Genomic DNA, 13,601 nt, shown 5'->3' with positions numbered 1-13,601 from the left:
TAAATTTGAATCAATACCATCTCATGAATGGTTAGGGGCCGTCCATTTAGTATGTACGCATAGAGGGGTGGGGGGGGTGGGGGGTAACCCAAATGCATAGGCTTGAGCATGGAGGTATACTGATAATATATGTACGCATTTAAGGGGGGGGGGGGCGCTGAAACCTCGAAAATAAGTTGTATAATACGTAACCTGTTCGACTTGGTTCAGTAGGCTTTTGCATTTTAGCGGACATAAGACAAACTTGTCCCACCCAGTCACACTATCCTGACACCAGGCCGACTAATCCGAACACTAACCTCTTAATGATCGGCACCAAAAGAGGCAGCTGCTAGTACCATTTTTATGTCTTTAGTATGATTCGGCCGGGGTTTGAATACGCGACCCCTCGCATCCGAGGCGGACGCTCTATAGACACATTGCACCATCGGAGAAGTCGCTTAGTAAAGAATGTACGATACTGGTTCCTGTTTTTCATGACAACTCGACCTGGAGACCTACCTGATGGAAAATGAAGGCGCATTATAAGGTTATAATATACGAGTCCATAAATACATAAATATTTTTTAAATTATAATTTTCGAGCAATTAGTGTCTCTTAGCATTTGACAAAGTCTGCTTGCAGTAGCGTACTAAGGGGAGGGGGGTTACAACATACTTCGATGCTAATACTACTGATTTCAAGCATACAATTAAAGCTAAACAACAGCATATAACATGTTTACATATATTATTAAGTACGTCTTCATTTGTCTTTCCGTGCGCCAAATACCTTCCAACACAAAGATTTTCCATATAGGTAAATTAGTTGTACCAATCTTAAACAACCATATATTTCGACATATATAATATCAATGTATAGGTTTCTCATCAGTTTAAATCGATCTGTGCCAAAAAAAGTCGAGAAAATTAATAATAAAAAAGTTGGTATTTATGACTCATTATTGCTTGCGACTTTACCGATCTTCGTATCCTTGATATGTGCATCTACCCTTCCCGTTTTGCGATAGTAGCACATACTTGGATGCTAATACTATAGATTTGAAGCATATAATTTAAGATGTACAACATTAAATAATATGTGTATGTATCTTATTAAGTACGGTTTCATATGTCTGTTTGTGCACCCGATGCCTTCCTATCCGAACGGTTTCCATGTAGGTGAATAATTTATACCAATAGTAAACAAACACAGCTTTTGACAAATTTCATATTAATATATAGGTTCTCATCTGCCTAAATCGATTTGTGCCAATAGACGTGTGTGAAAATACAAAATAAAAAAGTTCCACTTTTTACGGAATATCGGGTGCGACTTTACCGATCTTCATATGCTTGCTACTTTAATACACCCTTCCCGTTTTGTGATTGTAGCACATACTTCGATGCTAATATTAGAGATCTGAAGTATAGAATTAAAACTATACAATATTATAAAATGTGTGTATATATCTTAATAAGCACGTCTTTATTTGTCTGTCCGTGCGCCTAGATCCGACCTATGCGAAAGTTTTTCATATGGGCGAATAAGTCATAACAATCGCAAAAACAACGGTTTTGACACATTTGATATCAGATGACAAATTTGATTTTAATTGATATGTTTCTAATCATACTAAATCGATCTGTGCCAATAGACATGTGTGAAAATGCAAAATAGAAGGTTTTGTTCTTTTTACTGAATATCGGGTGCGACTTTACCGATCTGCATATCCTTGCTACGTGAATCTACCATTGCCGTTTTGCGATCGTACTACATATTTCGATGCTATTGCTATATATCTAAAGCATATAATTAAAGCCGTACAACTGTAAATAGTATGTGTATGTATCTTATTAAGTATATCTTCCTTTGTCTGTCATTTCGCCTAATGTCTTCCTATACGATCGTTTTCCATACAGGTGAATAACTCATAACAATAGTAAATAAACCCCGATTTTGACAAATTTGATATAAATTGATAGGTTTCGCATCAGTCTAAATCGATCTGTGATAGTAGAAATGTAAGAAAATGCAATATGAAAGTTTTGGTATATTTGACTCTGTATCGCTTGTGAATTTAACAATCTTCATAACCTTGATACGTGCATCTTCCATTGCCGTTTGTCTCGGTATCACAAACTTCAATGTTTATAGTATAAATCTGAAGCATACAAGGAGAGCTATACAACAGTATATAATATGTGTATGAATCTTATTAAATACATCTTGATGTGTCTGTATGTCCGCCCAATGTCTTCCACAGCGAGCGTTTTCCATATTGTGTATTGTTCCACTTCCTATTTTTACACTACCTAATTTTGATCTAGTTTAATAAACACCCATTTCTACAGAGGACACATCTGTCGCAGCCTCGACATTTTTTTACACTTATCAGCATTGAGTCACTCGGACAAAAAGATTTGTCAAAAGTCATATCATTATTATTAATGAAGTGAAACAAGGACACATACGATGAAAAAAATAATACATTTCTCCAATTCACTTTTTTCCAACCAGGAAGTCCTCTTAAAATCTTTACCAACTATTCTGACAAGGCAAATACAATTTGTTCCATACCAATCATCCAGTCTGCTACTCAACATGTGTTAGCTATGTGACTCACAGCTGATAACTGCATCTCCATCACTTTTTTAGAATTGTGTTTTGTGTTTTACGTGAATATGTCATTACTGATTTTCTGAGGTGGTTCTTGGGTATTTTACTTTGGAGTAATGATCATGAAACACACGTTTATGGTATATTTCATAAATAAATCAGCATCCACTACATTACTGCTAATTTAAATAAAATTACGTGTATTACTATTAGGATTTTTCTCTCAAAAATAGGCAATTTTACTTTAATAGTAAATTTCAAACGTCCATTAAACTAATCTTGATATTTAACTTATTTTGACAAATTAATTCTTTCTAAATGTCTTCTGTCTCCTATTATTTGCACTATTAGAGAAATAAGTTATGAAGTATGCAAAACAGTTTTGTACCTTAAACAGTACATGTACATTAAAGAATTTGGGTTCTGCATATTCACAATGCCATTTAATTATTGCAAGGATGTTGTAAACTAAATCCAGTATTCTTTTATTATAAGTAAACAATTGTATTATTATACCATCATGATTTTCCCCCAATTTTATTCTTTCAGCTTTTCCAACAAAATATCTGTTCCAAAACAAATTTTTTGATAAATATAGGAACAAATTCTGAGTAAACACCATTTTTCTTTTGCTGTCGTTGTTAATGGTAGACTGAGAGAAGAAAATGCAGCAGCATATAATATGAACTTAAGTGAAGTTATGAACTTACTAAGCCTGGATTTAAATAAATGGTATCACTTGTATTTCTAATGACAGCCACAATCCTCTTAGTTTGGGCTCAAGACCAGCAATAGTGAATAGAGGTATTTCGAAAGACATATAACAGCTCACTCATTATAATGTTACTAATTAGCATTATTGAAAACTTCTTAGATATCAAAATAAATAGCATATATGTATGGTGCTTGTTGGTGACATTGGCAGATTATTCACTCCACATCCTGGTTCCCGGGCAGTTTTGATCTCTCACAATAATAATCACGGGCACAGTGGCTCGTTACAAAGAAAATCAACAGATTTGGGTTCTAACCTGTAACACTATTAACATATTATATTGTTACAGGTTAGAACCCCATTCCTTGATTTTCTTTGTAACGAACCCCTGTCATCATGGGCAGTAAATTTGAAACATACTACTTCCGGGTCAATCTATTTTTAAGGTGCAATATATACTAGTACATAATGGGAGGTAACTCAAGTTGTGCTATTCAATTCAATTCATTAATGAAAAAATGGAAATAAATAGGTAAAAAGGCAATTATTTATTTTGCAGATGAATATTTATCGAATATTTAACATTCAGCAGCGTAAATATGCATTTATTTTATTGATATTTGTGGCAAGAGTGCAGAAAAGGACGACGTGCTTCGTGGGCAGATGGAAATCTGCCCACGAACTTTTATCTGCCCACGAAACCGTCTGAGGACGACAAAACTGCCCACGACCCACCTTAAATAATAGTATATATATATATATATATATATATATATATATATATATATATATATATATATATATGTATGTATCAAGGAATTAATAAGTTGGGCTTTTACACTGGAAAGTGTGTGTTTGTGACCAGTTGGGAATTATATTTTAATTGTTATTCAAATTATTTGAATTCTAAAAAATCAATTCTTTTTCCTGGAAATATGTGTGTGCTCATAGAGAATTCTGGGACAAAGACATTATTTAAATTCTATTCTGAAATTCAAACACCGGAATATTATTGATTGTGAATTAACAAAGAACTGTAGACAACAGCACAATACCGACTACATTATACGTCATCACCTTCCATTTAGGATTTTTTGTTGGAACTCAAACTCAAATTTCCTGAGAACATTTCATTCCTTGACTTCTAAAATTTAATTCGTGTATTGTTCTTGGATAATTTTTGAATTTTATTCTTAAAACCGTAAGATCTTAATTTTTTACTTTTACAGTTTTTTGCCAGGGAACTACATTATTTGTTAATTTTTTCAAAGCAAGTTTTCACTATTCGTTTGTTACTGTCTATTAGAATCTAAACACGTTACAATTGTCGCAGCCATCCCACTCGACACTATTGACATCCTTTTCCAGACTGTGTAGCTACAAAACGACAAACTGTGTTGTATCCAACGCACTCGACACACTATTGACATCCGGTTCTAGATTGTGCCTCTATCACATTTATCATTCAACACTAAAACACAAACCTAGGTCTGGTACCGAACCTTAACTGACGTTGAAAATCACTACCTCTTCGGCACGTCATAGGAACAAATTTTGATAACTATTAACTTAATTTTATGTGCAAGATCAATGTGGGAATAGAGATTATTTGAATTAGAGATTGTGTGAATTATGATGAGTTGACCATTTATGCTGATTTTCAAGAATGCTATTTAATAGTGATCTCATTGGTTTTGTTTGAACATGCTGCATTCTACCTCTGTTGTATTCCCCATTCTACATATTTCTAAATATCATATCTTGATATTCTGAATATGAACGCTAAATCTTGCGTGGAAAAATGCACAAAAACCTGGAAGCAATAACAAATAAGCTGTGTTGACCATTTTTGTGAAATTATAATAAATACAAACTTTTGAGGTGAAAGTATCATTTATTGACACAATAATACATAGGAGAGATCTGGTAAATGAAAATGACGAGGTGTCTGTCTATTCCTGTGTTATCTGGTTTTGACTCCAGACACATTAGGATCATTAGAGTACAGATGTTCTACTTGGATCACATGATGTTTTCATTGCCTCAGTTAAACTATTTATAGGCCTACTTTGAGGGAATTAGTTGTTGACACGGCAAATCGGCCTTGATAAATGAATGAAAACTTCACAAAGTATTAGAAATGTATTCTGCACAAGTGACGTCATCTCACCTTTACAATGCATTCAGTAGTGTTAGACTACCTATCAAGAATATTGTTATTAACCCCAATGAGTAAACAAAAGTGATGTTTTAAAATAATGTGTCATACAGATATCCGGAACATTGCTCAAGATGTTTCGTATAGAGAGTCGTTTACTCATACACGAATCTATTCGAAATGGAGATTCTGTTTTGTTTAAATATATGAATGAATATTTTTTACATTGTCAGAGAATACGCATGATTACGATGTTGTGTCCAGATTAAAATACAACACGCATCAAATGAGCAGGAACATGCCTGATTTTGTAAAAGTGTCAATTATAACAAGCATGTCGTTGAAGCAATGAAACTTTTTTATACAAGTTTCTGCAAGCATGTGTTTTGTGGTTCTGAACATATTTGTATATCACAGAATTTGTAATTTCAATAGTCACCAAACAAAATAATTTTGTCTGCACGAAAACACTTCGTATGAGAAATATTACGGAAACGTTAAACAATTGTTTCATTTGGAGTTTATATTATTTTGTATGCCAAAGCCTTGTTAGCAGTTCTAACCATCAGTAATGGCATAAATATCCTTCTAGATAATAGCAGGCAATGTACTTACAAGGTAATACCATTTCATGCTCGGGGCAGGATATGCGCATGTATCTGTTTTACATCGCAGAGTAACATTGGATCTGGCAAGATCTAATTGTGCGTTCCCTTCGTAAGTCAAAGACAGGCTGCTTGGAAAAGCTTTGAACAGAAGAGAAAATATTTTCAGTCGACACTTCTAACACAATTAACGTTGATAACAAGCGAATATGCTAAGAATTTGCTTGGCACTACTTGCCTTATAGTATACTACCACAGAAGTCCAATTTCTGTACTATCAGTCTAACAAAACCTTACACTGCGTGAAATGTATCCAATAACGAAACCAAGTAGCCCCACTCCAGTACAGTATAGTATCTTTAGCGTTGAACCTCACGACAGTTAAGGTCAAAACACACTGAATGAAACTATTCTTTTAATGGAAAACAGTTAGAATTGTGCAAAAGCCAATACCCCTTAATCGAAACAAAAGCTTTGCGCTCAAACACTATTGTAAAATATAAAAACTAATAAATCATCTTTTTCATAAAATTCAACCAAGATTCATTATGATTGACATACTAAAGACGTTTGTTTATATTGCTATATCATGTCATTTTTTAATACGACTCTATGGTCACAAACAAGTAACAAAAAAGAAGCAAAAACCAAAACGTTTTGTAAAACTCAATCAACACATATAATTATTAAACTAATAAATCAATGATGTGAGAGGATCTTAAGCATAATGAAGCGAATCCAAATCAGCCCTTATACAAGTCTTTGAAAGTCCTAAAAGAATAAAAGCCTCATATAATTTCAAGACCGGAAATGTACTGGTCTTCCAAGAACCGTGAAGTTGAAAAGAAGGCGTTGTCCAGAATCCATTAGAATAATTTCTAACAATTCAAGAATAATAGAATTGTCCAAATATTTAACACTTTCTATCACCACTGAACAGTCCAAACAAATGTTTTTTCTCTTGCAAAATATATACGTACAACATAAAGTACGTATGCAGACTTACATCAGGAACACAACAAATGTGAATGACTCCAGAAATCGGAATGAAACTGAATGCTTAACCTTCTCCTTCTAAACACCGTAAATTGCGACCGTATTTCGCAATGAACCCGATATGAAAGCATACACTATTCATTTACGACGTAGGAAGTCACGATTTTTATTTACATGACCTCGCGGCAACCAAAGGGATTCAGCATAATTATTCTAGAAACTTCCATATCCCATCAGTCACTGAGAAACTACCCCACTGGCGCCATTTTAAGTCTTATTATTACGATTATTATTACTAACTGTCAAAACGCAAGTTTTATAGATCCTACGTGATTTGTATTTTCAAAAGAGCCAAATCACGCACACAATTTATAAGAAAATATATTCTATACAGTTTACGAGCATGAATAAAATTTACGAAAATTAAATAAAATGATATTCTCGAAGTTACAGAAAATATAGATATATATCACATCTACCATTCTTCTTGTACTGCACATGCGAATAAAAACTGGTAAACATATGAACAAATAATATAAAAACACTTGCGGTTATTATCAAACAATTAGTAAAATATGAGTTGATCCAGAATCTGAATTTGATGTTAGTGAATATTTTAATGCTCTCTTTAATCTGTATTAACAACAGATTTTAATTGCAGTAGTTCTTGTGCAGTGACCTTTCGGACAAATTTTAGAAACATATTTTAAACCTTGCATCACACCTCTTGTAGACATTTTCTTGTTGCACTAGAGTAGAAAGTTACAATTAGATTTGTATTTTATTAACATGAGGTTGCATTTTATTTTATGCTACAACACATGTTATGACACTATTAAGCCTCAAACAGAAAAACACATATCGTAGATAAAAACCTGGTGTTTGCAAAGTAGGCCTTGGCTCTGTTAATTTTATAACGCCTGTCCAATTTGCTTCAGGGCGTGTGTAATGACCGGTGTTGAAAGTTTTATCGACATACCTAAGTCAGGAAAGCTATATACGTTTCCATTACAATTTTCTGTCTTTCTTCCGATATTGTAGCTTATTATAAAAACGTATTTTTGTCATTAATTTGTATGACTTATTTTCACTGTTTCCATTCCTAATACTAGTTACATTGTATGCAGAACACATCCCCAAATTACCTATTGTTTAGAAAGTATGTTGTGCCTGTGAGCGTATACTGTCACCAATTAGGAGTAAATTCGATGTACGTATCTCGACTATGGTCCGTATCAAAACTATGCATATATTTTTTTTTTAAATAACCTTCACCCTAAAAAGGACATGTCCTGGATTTCATGATATTATATGCGTAACGTATGGTGATGATTGGTGATGAAAAGGAAACATCTGATCAACACTACTAAGAACTAAATGGAAATGTAATTATGCAGACAAATTCACCTATACCAGCCGACATCAAGCACATTGGAGAATTACGTCATTAATTAACTTCACAATAGCTATATGTTTATTGCATCTGTATGGAGATTGTACAATATTCCATGTCTTGATAAATGATAAATATGTATTTCACATAAATGAACTATCCTTCTTTTCCTGTTATTTTTAAGTCTCAAAAATAAAATGGCACCATTTGGATTAAAGTGAAGTATATTCAGCTCGGGTTGAAACCATGATGTTTAATCATGTGCTGTCATATATATTTTAACCAGTGTTACCCTATTTATTTATTGTCCGATTTATACTATAGTTATATGACAAAAAGTAGGCGAGTGACATATGGCGCACGTGGCAAAGTACTGTTAACTTTCATGAAAACTCGGGAAATGAGCCAACATAGCACGGACAACAATTATCAATAAGATGACAATGGTAGCACATAGGTTACGGACGCTTTGGGATCAGTCATTTACTTACTGCGATACTATTGTGCCGTATTTGAATGGGAAATCACATCTTTTGACATCTTATTGCATTACCATGTGATGACATGACATATTATGAATGATCTTCTGTAGAAACTATTATAACAATGCTAACTGAACATCAACCATGTTTTTGCTTTGATAACCATGGAGTATGAAAGTGTCGTTACAAACAGTGTGTACTTACTATAAATAAATAATTCAGTGCTAGCCACCCCCACCCCCCCTGATGAACATATCCATCGTCCTTGATCTCTCTCTCTGTCAAGGGATGCAACGGTTACTTTTGCTTCACGATTGGTTACACTGTAGCTATGTCTACGATCTCCGTTCTCTGGCGGTACACACCTCCCTTTGTTACAACTTGTCAATCCACTGCCATTAAGCTGAATACTGTATGGTCCAGTTGAAGTAAAAGAACACGATATTGTAGCCATTTGTTTATTCTCAAGTACAGTTGGACTTACAATCATCTTTATCGTTCCTGTAATTAAAAACAAATGCAACCGGTTTGATATATAAAGATCATACTAGTTTTCACGAAATAGTATACTTGTAGAAGTGACATCAAAAAAGACAAATTATTTAGTAGTCTCCTACTTCCAGCATTATTTTATGCCACACAGTAATACAATCCTCGCGTAGTTATTGGGTCATAGGCAGTAGCTATGATTTACCATGAATATTGGTGGGCTTTTGTGATAAACAGACACACACAAAGCGTTATGATTAACTGTACAAAAACGTTTTTGGATGAATAGATAATAATGTCTTCGGAATTAAACCTAAACATTACAAAGTTATATTCTACTATAAAATCTAAATTTCAAACCTTAATATTAGTGATGATATGCAAATGAAAGAATATGGTATGTTTAATTCATATACAAACAAAGACATACATAAATAATGATGGCACTAGATGAAACTCATTTATAAACAATGGCACAGGTGCAAATAATAATAACGAAAGATGGAACTCGTGGTTAATCAATAGTTGTAACTCATTTATCAATAAGAGCACATACGCGAATAATGATAATACTAGATGGAACTCATATACCAATAACAACGCACACGCCAATGATGATAAGCAATAGATGGAACTCACGTATTAATAACAACATATATGTCAATGATTATAACACTACATGGAACTCATGCATAAACAAACAGTAACTCATTCCTTGATGATGAAGATATCATTCATAAAATGATACCCGTGTATAATAATATATTAGGAACATTCTATATTTTGGACTTGTGATAGAACATTTTGGATTATTTGTGATTAAATTCAAAATACTAAACGTTTCGTTTGAACTGCACTTTATTTTATTGTGATATGAATTATCTGCAGGCTTTACTAAATGTTTGGTTTTAGTGCCTTTCTGTTATATGTTTAGAACCTAGTATATGCTATAGAGCTTGGTGTATATTACACCTATAATCCAATGTTTTAACTTGAATTATTTATACAATGATTAATTACATGTGCGTAACCTACAAATACTGTATTTAGTATGTAAATGTGCAAAAAACTTCTGCCATATTAGGCAAATACTCCTCAGGTTGCGTGCAAACCTCAGCTACATACTCCCATATTGACTACAAATCAGAATACATACACAGAAAAATAAAGACACATCCCACACAGAGACACACCCACACAGACACAGACACAAATATATACTTATATATATATATATATATATATATATATATATATATATATATATATATATATATATATATGTGTGTGTGTGTGTGTGTGTGTGTGTGTGTGTGTATACATACCCAGGCGCGATGTAGTTTGTAAGAAACTTGCCAACTACCAATTGTTATTTAAAACAGATATAGAAGTATTTGTTGTTGTTGTTATTGCTGTTATTGTTACTGCCAAATCTGTTACGAAATTTCAATACATTCAGTATTAAACTCATCGACTTAACACAATACTGCGGGAGGGGGGCTGTCAATAAGGTCTGTGTATTAATGGTGGCTAGTCACAAGTACGCAGACCAATTATGAAGTTTTCAGTTTGCTGAGGAAGGAGCAGGTCTGTCAAAACTGAAATTATGAGATCTTAATAAAACAAAAATAGAGCGAGATGAACGATTATTTTGGTCAAATCTGGGTCTATATAATTTATGTTACATTAAAGGGGGGGGGATCATTATCAAACGCGTTCTTAATTACGGTTCTTCTCTTAATAATTAAAGATTATACAGCCAAATTCATGAATCAGGCATGCAACGGATTTCGTTTCCAATAATTCTGATATGTTTTTAATTCAGGGAATCTAGCTATCTGGGAATAAGTCAGTCGTCTTGCCCAATTCTATTTTCTAGGTTTCGACAATGTAACAGGATGCTTCTGACAGGCCGACATTCTTTGAGACAGTGAGCCCTCCCAGTTTCACTTGTTTGTCTGCATCACTGTTGATATTACGTCCTAGATAAAATATTCCGTCTTCACTGGACATATGCACTCAAATTAAACATATTTCTTAAGAGCAAATATATCTAACTACTTTCGCAGACTAAATATCGCGAAATCAAAATACAATTTTGAAATGCGCTGTATCATTTATATTTATTTATTTATTTTTAATTTTATATGACACATCTTTCTTTCCAAATTGCGAAGGAATAGTCTTTTCTATACATAATAAAAGCAAATCGCTTTCAACCCAATCATATAACTATTCACATTTCAATCGCTAGCCACCAAAAATTATCTTGTTACAATCCAAGGGTCATTACTTGACTGAACCATTATAAAACCCTGGCGGGATTTTCGCTAGAGTCATAAGTTTACCCCAACTTTCCAAAGACTTCCATACAACTTCAGTTGTAAATTAGAAAGCCCGACATGTCCATTCTATATCTAAATTATACTATAATTAATGTTAGACCACAGATAAAACAACCTGCCAAATATCTATCAACCGCACATCTGCATGGTTCATCTCCATCAGGTTTCCGTACCGCCAACCGTTCACGCCTTAGAAAATATACAAGTATCCCTTAACACTGGGAACTATTTGAACTCCGCCGCCCTAGGCCGGTCTATGTATGCTTTCCAGGCGCATTTCGCCAATATAACTGCACCATATTTGCCCCAATGGCGGCATAAACGGTATCTGCTGAGTCCCTTCTTATGCATTCCTTGTGTAATTTACCGGTTTCCTACCGTAAATACTGCCACTGCAGTCACACCACCAATGTGCACCACTAGATTTTAATATGGACTATCCTACTTCAGAAACATTCTTTCGGTTTTGGTCTGAATTCACTACTAGTGAACCATGGCATCATGGAAACTCACTAACACTTAACTATGTAACGTTTGCTCCTAGTAATTGCTTAATTATTTCGGGTTAAGGATATTTCTTTTGCGCGGAATTCCAATAATCACACAAGTAATCACACAAATCTAAGAATTCCTTAAAATGTGGCTCTATAATCAAATGCGCATACTCCATATATGTATAGATATAGATATATATAATTTCGGAACTCTTATACCAAACTTAAATGGCTATGCAAGTACGATTGTATAGTTTACCTCTATCTTGTTGATTACCCACTGTAACATTCATCGCTGTGAGAAGTATGGCAGTTTTTAACAATGGAGAAACTATCCTTTGTCTGCATGGTGGCCTGGGAAAATAAAACATTGAAAAAAACAGTGGTTCTGATAACTGATTATGCTAATGAAAAGGCAAAATCATCAGCTGTACCTAACATTGTCAAAGATTTGTGTTAGCATTAGGTTCAACACACCAAGGAGTCATTGGGGATGTGTATAAAATACATAATATATGCCAAGCTGAATTAAAACGTATGTCGGATGCAACGGTACAATAACGTGGATGATACATTTCAGCGGCATAACGCATTCAAACGTGAAGAAGAACGTTGGAAAAAACATAAGCATAATGTAAATATGTTCCCTTTTAGCACTCAAACGTTTAAGAGTGACTGTTGGATAAATTATCATCTGCAGTGAGATAAAGACTGTTATAGGGCCTCGAAATCAACCACTAGCAAAAAGATGGAGCATATATTTAAATATTTTTGTTTTATTCTAGTTTGCAAATAGTAACAAAAGATGAAGAAATTTCAATTTATTAATGACAATTGGAATTCACTGTTGTCTATAATGCAGATAAGCTGCTAATATGAAGCAGTGGCAAAGGTAATACAATGACAACGATATCAGACAGATAATAATAATATTATCACATGCTTGAGCTATGGAAGTGAATCCTACATGGATCTATAATACTAGGGTGTGATTGATGGGGTTCTGGCTTACTTTGTGATTGATTGGGGTTCTGGCTCACTCAGAGAAAAGTGGGGGTGAAGTCCACTAAACATGATTTACCTGCGTGTCGTATTAAATATGTCCTTGTAGTATAGTGAAGATGGATATTCCGTGTTGGCCTTGGAGGATTGAAAGATTGCGTTGAAGTGATGATTTTCTCAGCAGTATTCAAGTGTTGTAATTAAGTGAAAAGGAGAGTTTTACTTTTTTAAAGCGTGTTGATGTGGCTATAGAGCATGCAAATAAGGATTTTAGTTATGTTCATAAGATGATGTGTTGTGAGGAGAGGGCAAATGACTATGAG

At 33.9% G+C, this 13,601-nt stretch overlaps 1 protein-coding gene across 2 annotated transcripts in view; it reads right to left on the bottom strand.

Moving 5' to 3' along the window:
- The window catches only part of LOC149795925 (synaptogenesis protein syg-2-like), a 155,928-nt gene extending 143,303 nt beyond the window's left edge, over window positions 1-12,625 (bottom strand). For both annotated transcript variants that reach the window (XM_089965845.1, XM_089965846.1), the window contains exons 1-3: window positions 12,536-12,625; window positions 9,153-9,449; window positions 6,088-6,218 (exon numbers count right to left, since the gene is read on the bottom strand). In XM_089965845.1, coding sequence (XP_089821971.1) covers window positions 6,088-6,218; window positions 9,153-9,449; window positions 12,536-12,569 — 462 coding nt within the window. In that variant the 5' untranslated portion in view covers window positions 12,570-12,625. The remainder of the gene's footprint in view (window positions 1-6,087; window positions 6,219-9,152; window positions 9,450-12,535) is intronic.
- Window positions 12,626-13,601: the final 976 nt, after the last annotated feature.

Source organism: Sinohyriopsis cumingii, chromosome 7 (genome assembly GCF_028554795.1).
Source record: "Sinohyriopsis cumingii isolate HCF-2022 chromosome 7, ASM2855479v2, whole genome shotgun sequence".
NCBI lineage: Eukaryota > Metazoa > Mollusca > Bivalvia > Unionida > Unionidae > Sinohyriopsis > Sinohyriopsis cumingii.
This window is presented reverse-complemented; position numbering and strand designations above follow the sequence as displayed.